The following is an 18847-nucleotide window of genomic DNA, read 5'->3' on the forward strand; positions in this document are numbered from 1 at the left end:
CTACGGGAAGCGAGTATCAGCTGGGATTTAGCCCTTCCCATCCGGTCCTCATTGCTTACGTTGTTGTCTATCTGGCACCTGTAAGCACTTCATTTGCAACCCCAAATAAAATGTCTCTTCCACTTCCCTTGCTCTCATTCAGATCCTAAAAGTTCTGGTCTCTATGTTTTAAATTCATTTTTGCATTTTCTCATTTTCCAAGGGTAGTTGGTCTTAAGGAATTTCGTCTTAAAATTCTTCTGCACACACGGAATTCTGTGACATTTTTTCTCAGATATTGGGGAATTTTTGCCTCTGCACTTAATAACCTGTCTTGTTTTCATTTCTTCTCACTCTGCTGGGCTAGGTTTGGTGGTGCTGATGATGGTCAGAGAGGAAAAAATGCTTTCAAGTCATCTCTGGGATGACTGGTGAGCTGTGACCAGCAAGCTGGGAGCACTGACCTGGTGGAGTGGTCTCAGTGAGTAATGGACAGCAGTCATGTGCCAGCTTCCTTCTGGCCCAGGAAGGGTCAAGTCCTTTATGTTTCAGGGGCCTGGCTCCCAATAGACCCCACAGCCATGCAGGTTGTCTTCCCAACCTGCCCCTCGCTCCATACCCCACCCACCCCATAATATTAGAGAAGGCACTTAGTCGGACAAAATGATGCAACTTAATTTTATTAGGACAGGACTGGTGGACACTAAAGTGCCACCTTTCGGAGCCAGGAGAGGCACTGGGGAGGATCACAGGGATGCCAGCCGGCAGCTAGAGGCCACAGCTGCCCTCCACAGAGCGGCACTGCACAATGCGCAGGAATGTTGCGAGCTTGTTCATGTCTCTCCGGAAGCAGAAGAGCCGCCTGTAGTTCTTGAGCAGTGTGTCATTGCTGTGCAAGTTGATGTCAAACTTGCTGTGGGTCTGCCTGAAGATCTCCCCAGTCCGGGGGCTGCCGGCTTCCAGCCTCTGCAAAGTGAAGGAAGAGAAGGAGAGGCCAAGCGCTTGGACACTGTTCCCTCCCTCTCTCACTCATTCTTTCTCCTCCCGCCCCTCCAAGGCTCTAGGGTGTAGAGAAAGGGCTGGAGGATTCACGAGTGGAAATGAAGAATAAGCTGAGTTCTCTTGGGTCAGGGCCTGAGTGCTAAAAAGAGAGCAGCAGCGTTTCTTTCCCCCAGCTCTGGAAGCTTGTGGGGCCCCACGACTGGGGACTCCTGGTTCTACCCTCACCCTCATCAGAGTTTGGATGACTTTCTCTAGGTCCTTCAGGTACTCATAGATGAAGCTGTTTAAGAAACTGTGCAGTTGGCTCTTGGCAAAGACACTGTTGTGGAACGGCACAGGCTTGAGCCACAGCTGGATGAGCAGCAGGGAGATGCGGAGCAGCTCTAGGTTCTGCAGGGGAAGGACCGGCAGTGGGTGTGCTGCCCGGGGGCTCTGACCACAGGCCTCCCCCGTCCCTGCCTGGGGAGAGGGTGGCCACTCACAGATTTCTGCAGAGTTTCCTTTCTGTTAGTGGGTGTTGGGACAGACGCTGAGAAGCAAACGAAGGTCCTGGCATTATGCCGGAAGAAATCCGTCTGTTCCTCCAGGCTACGAGCTTCTTCCTAGGAGAAGGACCGCCCATCAATATCTATGCTGGTGACCAGCTCCCATTGTTCCTTTTCTGGGACCCCACTCAGTGTATGCTCATCTGCCTGCATCTTCGATTCAGAAAACAATTCTGAGCTCCTTCTTCTCCTCTCATTACTTTCCAGCAAGGCAAAGTCGCCCCTCGTGCCAACCCTGACATGCATCCATTTGTCAAGAGCTTACAAACTTCTGGTAGATGTCAAAGGCCAGCTGGTTGAGGCGATGGGCGCGCATCACAGCATAGAAATAAAGCGAGGATATGGGCATTGTTGTCAGGCCACCGGCCTCTGAAAGCCAGGGCAGGCAGAGCAGGGTGAAAGCCAGGAGCAGAGATGTCCGGGAGACTAGGGAGAAACCAGAGGGCATGGGAGGGAGCCAGAGAGCCAGAGGGCAGTGCTCTTGCTCAGGGGCTGTTCCTTTTCTGTCTCTCCCTCCAGGGACCAGGAACATTCTGAGACTGGCCAACTATCTGGGCTTAAATTGCAATACCCACATTCAGAAGCCCAAACCTGAGGAATCGTGCCACTGTCCCATCTACAGGGTGCCGCCTCTCCCCTCAGGACATATAATGCTGAAAGGGATTTTAGGGACCCTTACCTGCAGCCATTGCAGCTAGGTGAGCTGTCCACAGGACTCTCCGTGCTTTGGGGAGATGGGCCTTGGGATCCTGGAGCTGGTCTCTTGTGGGCCTTTTTATACCCTGTCCCCTTCTCTCTCCCTGCTGGTTGCCACCTGTTTCTATGTATGTTTGGGCAAGGGAGGGTCACGGACATGCCTGTGCTAGTGGATAATTTAGAAGCTTCTCCCACACATGCTGGTATCATGCTCCCTGGCTTGTCATTTTTCCCTTCCCACCGTCATCAGCGCTGTCAGGGTTGTACACAGAGTGACAGCCAGAGGCACCACACATCCTAGCCTTTCCTTAAGGGGCAGGTGGGTGCCCTCTGGCAGCATGCCATGCTGGCCAACCTGAAGGTGGGAAAGGATGTCAGCATAGCCAGTCCTTGAGACCCACACGGACCCCCTCCCACTCTCTATCCTATCCCTTTCCTCCTCCCCATGTGGTTCCTTTCTATCCACCAGATAGAGTGTGTGCTGGGAAAAGGAGCCAATCACCGCCAATAGACTCTGGGGGTTCTGGGCAATATTCAGTGCTGAATTCCACTTCTGCTGAGTCCTCCTGGGCCCACCTGAGGCAGCTGGATGCAGTGCTGACACCGACCACTAGAGGGAATCAATCACATTCTTTGCCCTCCACTTTCCCTGAGCTTTGGGGTCCCGCAGTTCTGTGGGAACAAAGAACCCAGACTGAAGCAGAGATACAAACCAAGAAACAGATATCTCGGCAACAGACATAAACCACAAGAGCTTCCTCCCATCGCCCTGAATCCATCAGAGAATCTCAAAGTTGGAAGAGCTCTTGAAGGTTTGAGTCTCCTCCCGAGCTTTGGGACTCAGAACACATCACACTGCAGGATGCCCTATGCAGCCGTGGAACCCGCTCCTGCTTTTTCTCCTCCTTCTTTCCAGATCTGTATGGAATTTATCCAGTGTCAAAGGGCCTGCCTGTGCATTCTCACATCTGACCTGCCACTTGTCTTGTGAAGGAGCTGTTATGATCATCCCATTTCACAGATCAAGAGTCTCAGGCTCAGAGAGACTGACTTGCATGAGCTGCCCCAGCCAGGGCAGCAGATCTCCACAAGCTTGCTCTTCCCACATTGTGTCATTCAAAGTCCTTTCTCCAGCCTGGTCATGGTGGTTAACACCTGTAATCGCAGCATTTTGGGAGGCTGAGGTGAGTGGGTCACTTGAGGTCAGGAATTCAAGACCAGACTGGTCAACATGGCAAAACTCCATCTCTAGTAAAAATACAAAAATTGACGGTGCATGGTGGCCCCTGTCTGTAATCCCAGCTACTCCAAAGGGTGAAATGGGAGAATCACTTGAACCTCGGAGGCAGAGTTTGCAGTGAGCCAAGATTGTACCACTGCACTCCAGCCTGGGTGCCAGAGCAGAACTCCATCTCAAAAAAAAAAGAAAGAAGAAAGAAAGAAAGAAGGAAAAAAGTCCTTTCTCCAGTGCAGGTAGCATGGTCCTATTCCTTTAGTTACTTCTGCTGGCTCTTCCTCCTCCTCCTCTCCCTCCTCCTCCTCATTTTCTTCTCCTTCTCTTTATTATTCCTTTCCCTCCTCCTCCTTCTTCTTCTTCCTTCCTTCTGCTTCCTCCTCCTCCTTCTCCTTCTTCTCCTTCTTCAAAATGGAGTCTCATGCTGTCACCCAGGCTAGAGTGCAGTGGCATGATCTTGACTCACTGCAACCTCTACCTCCTGGGTTCAAGGCATTCTCCCACCTCAGCCTCCTGAGTAGTTGGGATTACAGGCGCCCCCCCACCACCACTATACCAGGCTAATTTTTGTACTTTTTCAGTGTTAGTAAAGATGGGGTTTCACCATGTTGGCCAGTCTGGTCTTGAACTCCTGACTTCAGGTGATCTGCCTGCCTTGGCCTCCTAAAGTACTGAGATCCAATCCAGTGATTTCAGCTTCTAAATTTCTCTGAGTTCAGGGATCCTGCCCCCAATACAGGCAGCCCTTTGCCTCATTTTGTCCTTCTATAAGGGGCAGATTGTTCTCCCTGAATTCCCAGGTGAGAATGGCCCAGTGGCATGGGGTGCCTTGTGGAAACCTCACAGCAGGACAAGGCCAAGGCAGAGACGGCCAGGACTGAGCCTCCTGTCTCCTGGTGCCCAGGGTTGGGGCTGTTGCAATATCATCTGGAGGTCACAAGCATCAGATGCCCCCAGAGATGAGAGCAGGAAAGAACCCCCTCATCTGCCCTGAAATCTTCCACCCTTTTTCAGAGCAGAAGACAGAGCTCATTTTCTGCCATCATTCCTGAAGCATTACCCAGACTCATCATCTGCTGGGAGGGCACTGGGCTGTGGGCTATTCTCTAGGCAGGCCTGTGGGAGGATAGAGAGGGATGTCATCAATGATACCAGCTCTGAAAATCATGGGGTCACTGGGAGGGTGGAGACACCACTTACCCCTGCTCCTTCCAGCACCACCAGAGAGGAGGAGCCAGGTGGGAATGGAGGAGGGTCCCTGAGCTCCACGTAGCTTTCTGCGTCCCCCACCATCCTTCCTCCAATGTCAACTGGGACATGGAGCCCCCATGACAGGGCCTTTTAGCCAGTGCAGGGGACTTAGATGTGGCCTGTGAGTTCTGCAGGTGGTGCTGGTTCCCAGCCCTCTGTGTTGCATCTTCCTAAGGGAAGCGAGTATCAGCTGGGATTTATCCCTTCCCATCCAGTCCTCATTGCTTACGTTGTTGTCTATCTGGCACCTGTAAGCACTTCATTTGCAACCCCAAATAAAATGTCTCTTCCATTTCCCTTGCCCTCATTCAGACCCTAAAAGTTCTGGTGTCTATGTTTTAAACTCATTTTTGCAGTGTTCTCATTTTACAAGGGCAGTTGGGCTTAAGGAATATTCGTCTGAAAATTCTTCTGAACACATGGAATTCCGTGACATTTTTTTCTCATGTTTTGGCAATTTTTGCCACTGCACTTAATAGCCTGTCTTGTTTTCATTTCTTCTCACTCACTGGGCTAGGTTTGGTGGTGCTGGTGATGGTCAGAGAGGAAGAAATGCTTTCAAGTCATCACTCGGAGGATCGGTGAGCTTGACCAGCAAGCAGGGAGCACTGACCTGGTGGATTGGTCTCAGTGAGTAATGGACAGCAGTCATGTGCCAGCTTCCTTCTGGCCCAGGAAGAGTCAAGTCCTTTATATTTCAGGGTCCTGGCTCCCAATAGACCCCACAGCCATGCAGGTTGTCTTCCCAACCTGCCACTTGCTCAATACCCCACCCACCCCATAATATTAGAGAAGGCACTTAGTCGGACAAAATGATACAACTTATTTTATTAGGATAGGGCTGGTGGACACTGGAGCGCCACCTTTTGGGGCCAGGAGAGGCAATAGGGAGGGGTCTCAGGGATGCCAGCCGGCAGCTAGAGGCCCCAGCTGCCCTCCGCAGAGCGGCACTGCACAATGCGCAGGAATGTTGTGAGCTTGTTCATGTCTCTCCGGAAGCAGAAGAGCCGCCCGTAGTTCTTGAGCAGTGCGTCATCGCTGTGCAAGTTGATGTCAAACTTGTTGTGGGTCTGCCTGAAGATCTCCCCAGTCCGGGGGCTGCCGTCTTCCAGCCTCTGCAAAGTGAAGGAAGAGAAGGAGAGGCCAAGCGCTTGGACACTGTTCCCTCCCTCTCTCACTCATTCTTTCTCCTCCCGCCCCTCCAAGGCTCCAAGCTGTAGAGAAAGGGCTGGAGGATTCACGAGTGGAAATGAAGCATAAGCTGAGTTCTCTTGGTCAGGGCCTGAGTGCTAAAAAGAGAGCAGCAGCGTTTCTTTCCCCCAGCTCGGGAAGCCAGTGGGGCCCCACGATTGGGGACTCCTGGTGCCACCCTCACCCCCATCACAGTTTGGATGCCTTCCTCTAGGTCCTTCAGGTACTCATAGATGACGCTGTTTAAGAAACTATGCAGTGGGCTGTCGCCAAAGACACTGCTGAGGAACGGCACAGGCTTGAGCCACAGCTGGATGAGCAGCAGGGAGATGCGGAGCAGCTCTAGGTTCTGCAGGGGAAGGACCGGCAGTGGGTGTGCTGCCCGGGGGCTCTGACCACAGGCCACCCCCATCCCTGCCTGAGGAGAGGGTGGCCACTCACAGACTTCTGCACAGTTTCCTGTTTATCAGTGGGTGTTGGAACAGACGATGAGAAGCAAACCGAGGTCCTGGCTTTACGCCGGAAGAAATCCTTCTGTTCCTCCGGGCTACGAGCGTCTTCCTAGGAGAAGGACCGCCCATCAATATCTATGCTGGTGACCAGCTTTCATTGTTCCTTTGTTTGGACCTCACTCAGTGTATGCTCATCTGCCTGCATCTTCGATTCAGAAAACAATCCTGAGCTCCTTCGTCTCCTCCCATTACTTCCCAGCAAGGCAGAGTCGTCCCTCCTGCCAACCCTGACATGCATCCATTTGTCAAGAGCTTACAAACTTCTGGTAGATGTCAATGGCCAGCTGGTTGAGGCGATGGGCACGCATCACAGCATAGTCATAAAGCAAGGATACGGGCATTGTTGGGAAGGCACCGGCCTCTGGAAGCCAGGGCAGGCAGAGCAGGTTGAAAGCCAGGAGCAGGGATGCCCGGGAGACTAGGGAGAAACCAGAGGGCATGGGAGGGAGCCAGAGAGCCAGAGGGCAGTGCTCTTGCTCAGGGGCTGTTCCTTTTTTGTCTCTCTCTCCAGGGACCAGGACCACTCTGAGACTGGCCAACTATCTGGGCTTAGATGGCAATACCCACATTCAGAAGCCCAAACCTGAGGAATCGAGCCCCCACCCCATCTACAAGGCCCTGCCTCTCCCCTCAGGACATATAATGCTGAAAGGGATTTTTAGGGACCCTTACCTGCAGCCATTGCAGCTAGGTGAGCTGTCCACAGGACTCTTCGTGGTTTGGCGAGCTGGGCCTTGGGATCCTGGAGCTGGTCTCTCATGGGCCCTTTTATACCCTGTCCCCTTCTCTCTCCCTGCTGGTTGCCACCTGTTTCTATGTATGTTTGGGCAAGGGAGGGTCGTGGACATGCCTGTGCTCGTGGTTAATTTAGAAGCTTCTCCTACACATGCTGGTATCATGCACCCTGGCTTGTCATTTTTTCCTTCCCACCGTCACCAGCGCTGTGAGGGTTGTACATTGAGTGACAGCCAGAGGCACCATCCATCCTGTCCTCTCTTTTAGGGGCAGTTGGGTGCCCTGTGGCAGTATGCCATGCTGGCCAAATTGAAGGCAGCAAAGGATGTCAGCATAGCCAGTCCTTGAGACCCACACGCATGCGATCCCACTCTCTATCCTATCCCTTTCCTCCTCCCTGCGTGGTTCCCCTCTACCCACTAGAGAGGGTGTGTGCTGGGAAAAGGAGCCAATACAGCCAATAGATTCTGAATTCCACTTTTGCTGAGTCCTCCTGGGCCCACCTAAGGCAGCTGGATGCAGTGCTAACACCGACCACTAGAGGGAATCAATCACATACTTTGCCCTCCATTTACTCTGAGCCTTGGGGCTCAGGCAGTTCTGTGGGGACCCAGAAGCCGAACTCAAGCAGAGATACAAACCAAGAAACAGAAATCCCGGCAACAGACATAAACCACAAGCGCTTCCTCCCATCGCTCTGAATCCATCAGAGAATCTCAAAGTTGGAAGAGCTCTTGAAGGTTTGAGCCTCCTCCCAAACTTTGGGACTCAGAACACATCACACTGAAGGATGCCCTATGCAGCCACGGAACCCGCTCCTGCTTTTTCTTCTCCTCCTTTCCAGATCTGTATGGAGTTTATCCAGTTGCAAAGGGCCTGTCTGTGCATTCTCACATCTGACCTGCCACTTGTCTTGTAAAGGAGCTATTATGATCATCCCATTTCACAGATCAAGAGTCTGAGGCTCAGAGAGACTGACTTGCATGCGCTACCCCAGCCAGGGCAGAAGAACCTCACAACCTTGCTCTTCCCAAATTGTGTCATTCAAAGTACTTTCTTTAGGCCAGGCATGGTGGTTAGTCCCATCATTTTGGGAGACTGAGTTGGGTGTATCATTTGAGGTCAGGAGTTCAAGACCAAACTGGTCAACATGGCAAAACTCCATTTCTACTAAAAATACAAAAATTGATAGTGCATGGTGGTGCATACCTGTAATCCCAGCAACTCCGAAGGGTGAAATGGGAGAATCACTTGAACCTAGGAGGCAGAATTTGCAGTGAGCCAAGATGGTGCCACTGCACTCCAGCCTGGGTGCCAGAGCAGAACTCTATCACAAAAAAGAAAGGAAGGAAGGAAGGAAGGAAGGAAGGAAGAAAGAAAGAAAGAAAGAAAGAAAGAAAGAAAGAAAGAAAGAAAGAAAGAAAGAAAGAAAGAAAGAAAGGAAGGAAGGAAGGAAGGAAGGAAGAAAAAAAAGTCCTTTCTCCAGTGCAGGTAGCATGGTGCTATTCCTTTAGTTATTTTTGCTGGCTCTTCCTCCTCCTCCTCCTCCTCCTCCGCCTTCTCCTTCTTCTTCTTCAAAATGGCGTCTCATTCTGTAACTTAGGCTAGAGTGCAGTGGCATGATCTTGACTCACTGCAACCTCTGCCTCCTGGGTCCAAGGCATTCTCCCACCTCAGCCTCCTGAGTGGCTGGGATTACAGGTGCCCCCCACGATGCCAGACTAATTTTGTACTTTTTTATTAAAGATGGGGTTTCACTATATTGGCCACTCTGGTCTTGAACTCCTGACTTCAGGTGATCTGCCTGCCGTGGCCTCCCAAAGTACTGAGATCCAACCCAGTGATTTAGGCTTCTAAATTTCTCTGAAGCAGGGATCCGGCCCCCAACACAAGCGGTTCTTTGCCTCATTTTGTCCTTCTCTAAGGGGCAGATTGTTCTCCCTGAATTCCCAGGTGAGAATGGCCCAGTGGCACGGGGTGCCTTGTGGAAACCTCACAGCAGGACAAGGCAAAGGCAGAGACGGCCAGGACTGAGCCTCCTGTCTCCTGGTGCCCAGGGTTGGGGCTATTTCAGTATCATCTGGAGGTCACAAGCATCAGATGCCCCCAGGGATGAGAGCAGGAAAGAACCCCCTCTCCTGCCCTGAAATCTTCCACCCTGAGTTTAAGGGCTTTGAGCACGTGACACTGTAGAAACACAAGCAAGCAAACAAGCAAACATTTCTAGACGTGGTTGGCAGTGGTGTTGCCAATCAACACTGAAAACCCACACCCCTGTGGTCTAGGATGTGAATGCTGGGCCCTGCCACCTCCCCCTTTTCAAAGCAGAATACAGAGCTCCTTTTCTACTGTCATTCCTGAAGCATAACCCGACCAGCACCCCAGACTCATCATCTGCTGGGAGGGCACTGGGCTGTGGGCTGTTCTCCAGGCAGGCCTGTGGGAGGATCCGAGAGGGATGTCATCAATGATACCAGCTCTGAGAAACATGGGGTCACTGGGAGTGTGGAGACACCACTTACCCCTGCTCCTTCCAGCACTACCAGAGAGGAGGAGCCAGGTGGCAATGGAGGACGGTCCCTGAGGTCGACGTAACTTTCTGTGTCTCCTGCCATCCTTCCTCCAATGTCAACTGGGACATGGAGCCCCCATGACAAGGCCTTTTAGCCGGTGCTGGGGACTTAGATGTGGACTGTGAGTTCTGCAGGTGTTGCTGGTTCCCACAACTCTGTGTTGCATCCCCCTACGGGCAGTGAGTATCAGCTGGGATTTATCCCTCCCATCCAGTCCCCACTGCCTCCGTTGTTATCTATCTGTTTCCTTTTTGCTGACGGATGTTGGGATAGACTGTGAGAAGGAGAGGGAGGTCTGGGGGCTGTGGCACCTGCTGGCACTGCATTTGGAAATCCAAATAAAATATCTCTTCTGCTTTCTTGTCCTAATTGAGACCCCAAATGCTCTGGTTCTGTATGTCTCAAAGTCATTTTTGCATCGTTCTCATTTCCTAAGAGTAGTTGTGCTTAAGGAATATTTATCCTAAAATTCTTCTGCACACAAGTAATTTCAAGACATTGTTTTCTCACATTTTGGGGAACTTTTGCTTCTGCACTTAATAGCCTGTCTTGTTTTCATCGATTCCCACTCCTTGGGGGCTAGGTTTGGTGTTGCTGGTGATGGTTCAGGAAGAAATGCCTTCACATCATCACTGGGATGACCAGTGGGCTGTGACCAGCAAGCTGGGAGCACTGACCTGGTGAGTGGCCTCAGTGAGTAACAGACAGCAGTGCTGTGCCGGCTTTCTTCTGGCCCAGGGAGAGCAAGATCAATATGTTTCAGCGGCCTGGTTCCCAATAGACCCCACAGACCCTGCAGGTTGTCTTCCCAACCTGCCCTTTACTACATATCCCCAACCCCTACCCCCTAGTATTAGAGAGGGACACCTAGCCAGACAAAATGATGCAACTTAATATTATTAGGACACGGCTGGTGGACACTGGAGTGCCATGTTGCGGGGCCAGGAGAGGCACTGGGGAGGGTCACAGGGATGCCACTTGGCCGCTAGAGGCCACAGCTGCCCTCCACAGAGCGGCACTGCGCAATTCGCAGGAATGTCGCGACCTTGTCCATGTCCTCCTGAAAGCAGTAGAGCAGCCCGTAGTTCCTGAGCAGTGCGTCATCGCTCTGCAAGTTGATGTCAAACTTGCTGTAGGTCTGCGTGAAGATCTCCCCAGTCTGGGGGCTGCCGTCTTCCAGCCTCTGCAAAGTGAAGGAAGAGAAGGAGAGGCCAAGCGCTTGGACACTGTTCCCTCCCTCTCTCACTCATTCTTTCTCCTTCCGCCCCTCCAAGGCTCCAGGGTGTAGAGAAAGGGCTGGAGGATTCACGAGTGGAAATGAATAAGCTGAGTTCTCGTGGGTCAGGGCCTGAGTGCTAAAAAGAGAGCAGCAGCGTTTCTTTCCCCCAGCTCTGGAAGCCAGTGGGCCCCAGGATTGCAGACCGCTGGTGCCACCCTCACCCCCATCAGAGTTTGGATGCCTTCCTCTAGGTCCTTCAGGTACGCATAGATGAAGGTGTTTAAGAAACTATGCAGTGGGCTGTCGCCAAAGGCTCTGCTGAGGAACTGCACGGGCTTGAGCCACAGCTGGATGAGCAGCAGGGAGATGCGGAGCAGCTCTAGGTTCTGCAGGGGAAGGACCGGCAGTGGGTGGGCTGCCCGGGGGCCGTGACCACAGGCCTCCCCCATCTCTGCCTGGTATAGAGGGTGGCCACTCACAGATTTCTGTAGAGCTTCCTCTTTTTTAGTGGGTGTTGGGACAGATGCTGAGAAGCAAACGGAGGTCCAGGCATTATACAAGAAGAAATCCTTCTGTTCCTTCAGGCTATGAGCTTCTTCCTAGGAGAAGGACCGCCCATCAATATCTATGCAGGTGACCAGCTCCCATTGTTGTTTTTCTGAGACCTCACTCAGTGTATGCTCATCTGCCTGCATCTTCGATTCAGAAAACAATCCTGAGCTCCTTCGTCTCCTCCCATTACTTCCCACCAAGGCAAAGTCACCCCTCCTTGCCAACCCTGACATGCATCCATTTATCAAGTGCTTACAAACGTCTGGTAGGTGTCAAAGGCCAGATGGTTCAGGCGATGGGCACGGATCATAACATTGTTGTAAAGCGTGGATAAGGGAATTGTTGGGAAGGCACCAGCCTCTCGTGGCCAGGGCAGGCAGAGCAGGGTGAAAGCCAGGAGCAGGGATGCCCGAGAGACTAGGGAAAAACCGCAGGGGAAGGGAGGGAGCCGGAGAGCCAGAGGGCAGTGCTCTTGCTCAGGGGCTGTTCCTTTTTTGTCTCTCCCTCCAGGGACCAGGAACATTCTGAGACTGGCCAAATATCTGGGCTTAGATGGTGATACTCCCAATCAGAAGCTGAAACCTGAGGGTTAGTGCCCCGTCCCATCTACAGGGCCCTGCCTCTCCCCTCAGGACATATTATGTCAAAAGGGATTTTAGGGACCCTTACCTGCAGCCATTGCAGCTAGGTGAGCTGTCCACAGGACTCTCTGTGGTTTGGGGAGTTGGGTCTTGGGATCCTGGAGCTGGTCTCTCGTGGGACCTTTTATACCCTGCCCCCTTCTCTCTCCCTGCTGGCCCCGACCTGTTTCTATGTATGTTTGGGCAAGGGAGGGTCACAGACATGCTTTGCTAGTGGATAATTTAGAAGCTTCTCCCACACATGCTGGTATCATGCCCCCTGGCTTGTCATCTTTCCCTTCCCACCGTCACCAGCGCTGCGAGGGTTGTGCACAAAGTATCAGCCAGAGGCACCACCCATCCTGTCCTCTTTTTAAGGGCAGGTGGGCACCCTCTGGCAACATGCCATGCTGGCCAACCTGAAGGCGGGAAAGGTTGTCAGGATAGCCAGTCCTTGAGACCCACACGGACCCCATCCCGCTCTCTGTCCTATCCCTTTCCTCTCCCTGCATGGTTCCCGTCCTCCCAGCAGAGAGAGTGTGTGCTGGGAAAAGGGGCCAACCACAGCCAATAGATTCTGGGGGTTCTCAGCAAGATTCAGTCCTGAATTCCACTTTTGCTGAGTCCTCCAGTGCCCTTCTGAGGCAGCTGGATGCAGTGCTAACACCGACCACTAGAGGGAATCAATCACATACTTTGCCCTCCACTTTCCCTGAGCCTTGGGGCTCCTCCAGGTCCGTGAGGACGAAGAGCCCAGACTCAGGGTATAACCCCAGCTCCTTGTACCTGCAGCAGAGATGCAAACCAAGAAACAGAAATACCAGCAACAGACATGAACCACAAGCGCGTCCTCCCATAGCCCTGAAACCATCAGAGAATCTCGAAGTTGGAAGAGCTCTTGAAGGTTTGAGTCTCCTCCCGAGCTTTGGAACTCGGAACACCTCACACGGAATTATGCCCTATGCAGCCATGGAAACCCATCCTCCTTTTTTTCCTCCTCCTTTTCTGATCTGTGTAGAGCTTATCTCTTGTTTTGTGAAGGAGCTATTATGATCATCCCATTTCACAGACCAAGAGTCTGAGGCTCAGAGAGACTGATTTGCATGGGCTACTCCAGCCAGGGCAGCAGAACTCCACAAGCTTGCTCTTCCCACATTGTGTCATTCAAAGTCCTTTCTCCAGCCTGGGCACAGTGGCTCACACATATAATACCAGCACATTTGAGGTCAGGAGTTCAAGACCAGACTGGTCAACATGGCAAAACTCCATCTCTACTAAAAATATTAAAATTAGCTGTGCGTGGTGGCCCATGTCTGTAATCCCAGCTACTCACGGGAGAATCCCTTGAACCTTGGAGGCAGAGTTTGCAGTGAGCCAAGATTGTGCCACTGCACTCCAGCTGGGTGCCAGAGCAGAAATGCGCCTCCAGTGCAGGTAGCATGCTGCTGTTCATTTAGTTATTTTAGCTGGCTCTTCCTCTTCCTCCTCCTCCTCTTTCTTCTTCTTGTTCTTCTCCTTCTTCTCCTTCTTCTTCATCTTCTTTTCTTCATCGTCCTTCCTCTCCTTCTTCCCGTTCTTCTCCTTATTCTTCTTCGAAATGAAGTCTCATTCTGTCACCCAGGCTAGAGTGCAGTGGCTTGATCTTGACTCACTGCAACCTCTGCTTCCTAGGTTTAAGGAATTCTCCCACCTCAGCCTCCTGAGTAGCTGGGATTACACACACTCGCCACTATGCCAGGCTAATATTTGCATTTTTTGGGTAAAGATGGGGTTTCACCATGTTGGCCAGTCTGGTCTTGAACTCCTGACTTCAGGTGATCTGCCTACCTTGGCCTCCCAAGGTACTGAGATCCAACCCAGTTATTTCAGCTTCTAAATTTCTCTGAAGCAGGGATCCTGCCCCCAACACAAGCGGTTCTTTTGCCTCATTTTGTCCTTCTCTAAGGGGCAGATTGTTCTCCCTCAATTCCCAGGTGAGAATGGCCCAGTGGCACGGGGTGCCTTGTGGAAACCTCACAGCAGGACAAGGCAAAGGCAGAGACGACCAAGACTGAGCCTCCTGTCTCCTGGTGCCCAGGGTTGGGGCTGTTTCGGTATCATCTGGAGGTCACAAGCATCAGATGCCCCCAGAGATGAGAGCAGGAAAGAACCCCCTCTCCTGCCCTGAAATCTTCCACCCCTGAGTTTAAGGGCATCCAGCATGAGACACTGTAGAAGCACAAGCAAACAAACAAGCAAACGCTTCTAGAAGTGGTTGGCAGTGGTGTTGCCAACCAACATTGAAAACCCACACCCCTGTGGTCTAGAATGTGAATGCTGGGCCCTGCCACCTCCCCCTTTTCAGAGCAGAAGACGGAGCTCATTTTCTGCCACCACTCCTGAAGCGTAACTTGACCAGCACCCCAGACTCATCATCTGCTGGCAGGGCACTGGGCTGTGGGCTGTTCTCCAGGCAGGCCTGTGGGAGGACCCGAGAGGGATGTCATCAATGATACCAGCTCTGAGAAACATGGGGTCACTGGGAGGGTGGAGACACCACTTACCCCTGCTCCTTCCAGCACCACCAGAGAGGAGGAGCCAGGTGGGAATGGAGGAGGGTCCCTGAGCTCCACGTAGCTTTCTGCGTCCCCCACCATCCTTCCTCCAATGTCAACTGAAACATAGAGCCCCCATGACAGGGCCTTTTAGCCAGTACTGGGGACTTAGATGTAGATGGTGAGTTCTGTAGGTGGTGCTGGTTCCCACAACTCTGTGCTGCATCTTCCTAAGGGAAGCGAGTATCAGCTGGGATTTATCCCTTCCCATCCAGTCCTCATTGCTTACGTTGTTATCTATCTAATTCACCTGCTGCCACTGCATTTGGAAACCCAGATAAAATGTCTCTTCCACTTCCCTTGTCCTAATTCAGACCCCAAATGTCCTGGTTCTTTATGTCTCAAACTCATTTTTACATTGTTCTCATTTCCCAAGTGTACTTCGGCTTAAGGAAAATTCATCTTAAAATTCTTCTGCACACAAGTAATTCCAAGACATTGTTTTCTCTCGTTTTGGGGAATTTTTGCTTCTGCAATTAATAGCTGATCATGTTTTCATTGATTCCCACTCCTGGGGGGCTAGGTTTGGTGCTGCTGGTGATGGGTGGGGAAGAAATGCCTTCACATCATCACTGGGATGACCAGTGGGCTGTGACCAGCAAGCTGGGAGCACCGATCTGGTGGAGTGGCCTCAGTGAGTAACAGACAGCAGTGCTGTGCCGGCTTTCTTCTGGCCCAGGGAGAGCAAGTTCATTATGTTTCAGCGGCCTGGTTCCCAATAGACCGCACAGGCCCTGCAGGTTTTCTTCCCAACCTGCCCCTTGCTCCATACCTCCACCCAACCCCATAATATTAGAAAGGGACACCTAGTCAGACAAAATGATGCAAATTAATATTATTAGGACAGGGCTGGTGGACACTGGAGTGCCACGTTCTGGGGCAAAGAGAGGCACTGGGGAGGGTCACAGGGATGCCACCCAGCAGCTAGAGGCCACAGCTGCCCTCCACAGAGCGGCACTGCACAATGTCCAGGAACGTCTCGACCTTGTCCATGTCCTTCTAGAAGCAGTAGAGCAGCCCGTAGTTCTTGCTCAGTGCGTCATCGTTCTGCGAGTTTATGTCAAACATCCTGTAGGTCTGCCTGAATATCTCCCCAGTCTGGGGCTGCCATCTTCCAGCCTCTGCAAAGGTCTCCCTCAGGGACCAGGAACATTCTGAGATTGGACGAATATCTGAGCTAAGATGGTGATATTCACATCCAGAAGCCCCAAACCTGAGGGTTAGTGCCCCCGTCCCATCTACAGGGCCCCGCCTCTCCTCTTCAGACACATCCGGCTCATAGGGATTTTAGGGGCGCTTACCTGCAGCCATTGCAGCGAGGTGAGCTGTCCACAGGACTCTCAGTGGTTTGGGGATTTGGGCCTTGGGATCCTGGAGCTGGTCTCTTGTGGGCTCTTTTATACCCTCACCCCTTCTCTCTGCCCGCTGGCCCCCACCTGTTTCTATGCACGTTCATGCAAGGGGGGCCACGGACGTGCCTGTGCTAGTGGATAATTTAGAAGCTTCTCCCACACATGCTGGTATCATGCCCGCTGGCTTGTCTTCTTTCCCTTCCCACTGTCACCAGCGCTGTGAGGGCTGTGCACAGATTGTCAGCCAGAGGCACCACCCATCCTGTCCATTCTTTATGGGGTAGGTGTGTGCCACGGTGGCCAACCTGAAGGTAGGAAAGGATGTCAGGATAGCCAGTCCTTGAGACCCACACGGACCCCCTCCCACTCTCTGTCCTATCCCTTTCTTCCTTCCCGCGTGGTTCCCATCCTCCCACCAGAGAGAGTGTGTGCTGGGAAAAGGGGCCAACCACGGTCAGTAGATTCTGGGGGTTCTGGGCATGATTCAGACCTGAATTCCACTTTAGCTTAGTCCTCCTGGGCCCGCCTGAGGCAGCTAGATGCAGTGCTAACACCCACCACTAGAGGGAACTAACCCCATTCTTGGCCCTTCCCTCTTCCTGAGTCTTGGGGCTCCCCAAGGTTTGCGGGGAGGAAGAACCCAGACTCAGGATATTACTCCAGGTCCTTGGACCTGCAGCAGAGATGCAAAGCAAAACCAGAAATCCCAGCAACAAACATGAACCACCAGCACTTCCTCCCATAGCCCTGAAACCATCAGAGAATCTCAAAGTTGGAAGAGCTCTTGAAGGTTTGAGTCTCCTCCGGAGCTTTGGAACTCAGAACATCCCGCCAAAAGATGCCCTATGCAGCCATGGAAACCCATCCTCCCTTTTTTCCTCCCTCTTCCTTCCAGATCTGTATGGAGCTTATCCAGTTGCAAGTGGCCTCCCTGTACATTCTCACATCTGACCTGTCACTTATCTTGTGAAGGAGATATTACGATCATCTCATTTCACAGATCAAGAGACAGGCTCAGAGAGACTGACTTGCATGAGCTACCCCAGCCAGGGCAGCACATCTCCACAAGCTTGCTCTTCACACATTGTGACATTCAAAGTCCTTTCTCCAGGCCGGCCATGGTGGTTAACACCTATAATTCCAGCACTTTGGGAGGCTGAGGTGGATGGATCATTTGAGATCAGCAGTCCGAGAGCAGCCCGGTCGACATGGCCAAACCCCAACTCTATTCAAAATATAAAACTTAGCTGTGCATTGTGGCGAATGCCTATAATCCCAGCTACTCAGGAGGCTGAGGTGGGAGAATCCCTTGAACACAGGAGACAGAGGTTGCAGTGAGCCAAGATCCTACCTCTACACTCAGGCCAACTAAAAAAAAAAAAAAAAGTGTGTTTGTGAGGTTCTCTCTACAGAGCAGGTAGCGTGGTGCTACTACTTACTTATTCTGGCTTCCTATTTTTTTTTTTTTTTTTTTTTTTCAGATGGAGTCTTATTCTGTCACCCAGGCTGGAGTGCAGTGGCATGATCTTGGCTCACTGCAACCTCTGCCTCCTGGGTTCAAGTGATTCTCCCACCTAAGCTTCCTGAGTAGCTGAGATTACTGGCACAACCAGTATATTGAGCTAATTTTTGTACTTTTTTAGCAGAGACAGAGTTTCAGCTCGTTTGTCAGGCTGGTCTCAAATTCCTGACTTCAGGTGGTCCACATGCTTTGGCCTCCTGAGTACTGAAATTACAGGTGTGAGTCACCGCTCCCAATCCTGTTATTGCAGCTTCTAAATTTCTCTGAGTTCAAGGATCCCGCCCCCAACACAAGCGGCCCTTGCCTCATTTGGTTCTTCCATAAGGGGCAGAATGTTCTCCCTCCATTCCCAGGTGAGAATGGCCCAGTGGCACCGGGTGCCTTGTGGAAACCTCACAGCAGGACAAGGCAAAGGCAGAGATGGCCAGGACTGAGCCTCCTGTCTCCTGGTGTCCAGGGTTGGGGCTATTTCAATATCTTCTGAAGGTCACAAGCATCAGTGCCCCTAGAGATGAGAGCAGGAAAGAACCCCCTCTCCTGCCCTGAAATCTTCCACCCCTGAGTTTAATGGCATTGAGCACACGATGCTGTAGAAACACAAGCAAGCAAACAAGCAAACGCTTCTAGAAGTGGTTGGCAGTGGTGTTGCCAACCAACATTGAAAACTCACACCCCTGTGGTCTAGGATGTGAATGCTGGGCCCTGCCACCTCCCCTTTTTCAGAGCAGAAGACGGAGCTCATTTTCTGCCACCACTCCTGAAGCATAACCCGACCAGCACCCCAGACTCATCATCTGCTGGGAGGGCACTGGGCTGTGGGCTCTTCTCCAGGCAGTCCTGTGGGAGGACCCGAGAGGGATGTCATCAATGATACCAGCTCTGAGAAACATGGGGTCACTGGGAGGGTGGAGACACCACTTACCCCTGCTCCTTCCAGCACCACCAGAGAGGAGGAGCCAGGTGGGAATGGAGGAGGGTCCCTGAGCTCCACGTAGCTTTCTGCGTCCCCCACCATCCTTCCTCCAATGTCAACTGAGACATGGAGCCCCCATGACAGGGCCTTTTAGCCAGTGCTGGGGACTTAGATGTGGCCTGTGAGTTCTGCATGTGGTGCTGAATCCCAGCCCTCTGTGTTGCATCTTCCTAAGGGAAGCGAGTATCAGCTGGGATTTATCCCTTCCCATCCAGTTCTCATTGCTTTTGTTGTTATCCATCTGGCACCTGTAGGCGCTTCATTTACAACTTGAAATAAAATGTCTCTTCCACCTGC

General features: G+C 52.0%; 3 protein-coding genes across 3 annotated transcripts; all 3 read right to left on the minus strand.

The window, feature by feature from the left end:
• Positions 1 to 747: 747 nt before the first annotated feature.
• On the minus strand, positions 748 to 4749 carry LOC141581746 (somatotropin-like). The gene is made up of 7 exons (XM_074388007.1): positions 4657 to 4749; positions 4517 to 4572; positions 3079 to 3140; positions 1792 to 1952; positions 1464 to 1583; positions 1207 to 1371; positions 748 to 945 (listed from the first exon to the last, which is right to left on the minus strand). Exons 1-7 carry the CDS (start codon positions 4747 to 4749, stop codon positions 748 to 750), a joined length of 855 nt encoding a protein of 284 aa, XP_074244108.1.
• An 875-nt stretch (positions 4750 to 5624) lies between these two features.
• LOC141581747 (somatotropin-like) lies at positions 5625 to 7170 on the minus strand. The gene is made up of 5 exons (XM_074388008.1): positions 7083 to 7170; positions 6668 to 6828; positions 6340 to 6459; positions 6083 to 6247; positions 5625 to 5822 (listed from the first exon to the last, which is right to left on the minus strand). The coding sequence occupies exons 1-5, from the start codon at positions 7168 to 7170 to the stop codon at positions 5625 to 5627; spliced, it is 732 nt and encodes a 243-aa protein (XP_074244109.1).
• A 3533-nt stretch (positions 7171 to 10703) lies between these two features.
• LOC101054046 (somatotropin-like) lies at positions 10704 to 14745 on the minus strand. The gene is made up of 8 exons (XM_074388009.1): positions 14653 to 14745; positions 14500 to 14567; positions 12805 to 12895; positions 12159 to 12198; positions 11746 to 11906; positions 11417 to 11536; positions 11159 to 11323; positions 10704 to 10901 (listed from the first exon to the last, which is right to left on the minus strand). Exons 1-8 carry the CDS (start codon positions 14743 to 14745, stop codon positions 10704 to 10706), a joined length of 936 nt encoding a protein of 311 aa, XP_074244110.1.
• Positions 14746 to 18847: the final 4102 nt, after the last annotated feature.

This window comes from Saimiri boliviensis, chromosome 17 (assembly GCF_048565385.1).
Source record: "Saimiri boliviensis isolate mSaiBol1 chromosome 17, mSaiBol1.pri, whole genome shotgun sequence".
NCBI classification, from domain to species: Eukaryota; Metazoa; Chordata; class Mammalia; order Primates; family Cebidae; genus Saimiri; species Saimiri boliviensis.

Bases quoted from the DNA above. Each gene is read 5' to 3' on its own strand.
- LOC141581746 (XM_074388007.1), bottom strand. From the start codon at position 4,749: ATGGTGGGGGACGCAGAAAGCTACGTGGAGCTCAGGGACCCTCCTCCA. The intron at 1,584-1,791 runs GTAAGCTCTTGA...TCCTTCTCCTAG, and splicing joins TTGACATCTACCAGAAGTTT to GAAGAAGCTCGTAGCCTGGA. The intron at 946-1,206 runs GTGAGGGTAGAA...TTCACTTTGCAG, and splicing joins TCATCCAAACTCTGATGAGG to AGGCTGGAAGCCGGCAGCCC.
- LOC141581747 (XM_074388008.1), bottom strand. From the start codon at position 7,170: ATGAGAGACCAGCTCCAGGATCCCAAGGCCCAGCTCGCCAAACCACGA. The intron at 6,460-6,667 runs GTAAGCTCTTGA...TCCTTCTCCTAG, and splicing joins TTGACATCTACCAGAAGTTT to GAAGACGCTCGTAGCCCGGA. The intron at 6,248-6,339 runs GTGAGTGGCCAC...CTTCCCCTGCAG, and splicing joins AGGAAACTGTGCAGAAGTCT to AACCTAGAGCTGCTCCGCAT.
- LOC101054046 (XM_074388009.1), bottom strand. From the start codon at position 14,745: ATGGTGGGGGACGCAGAAAGCTACGTGGAGCTCAGGGACCCTCCTCCA. The intron at 14,568-14,652 runs GTAAGTGGTGTC...GTCCTCCCACAG, and splicing joins TGGTGCTGGAAGGAGCAGGG to GCCTGCCTGGAGAACAGCCC. The intron at 12,896-14,499 runs GTTACGCTTCAG...TCTCTGCTGCAG, and splicing joins GAGTCTGGGGTGCTGGTCAA to GTACAAGGAGCTGGGGTTAT.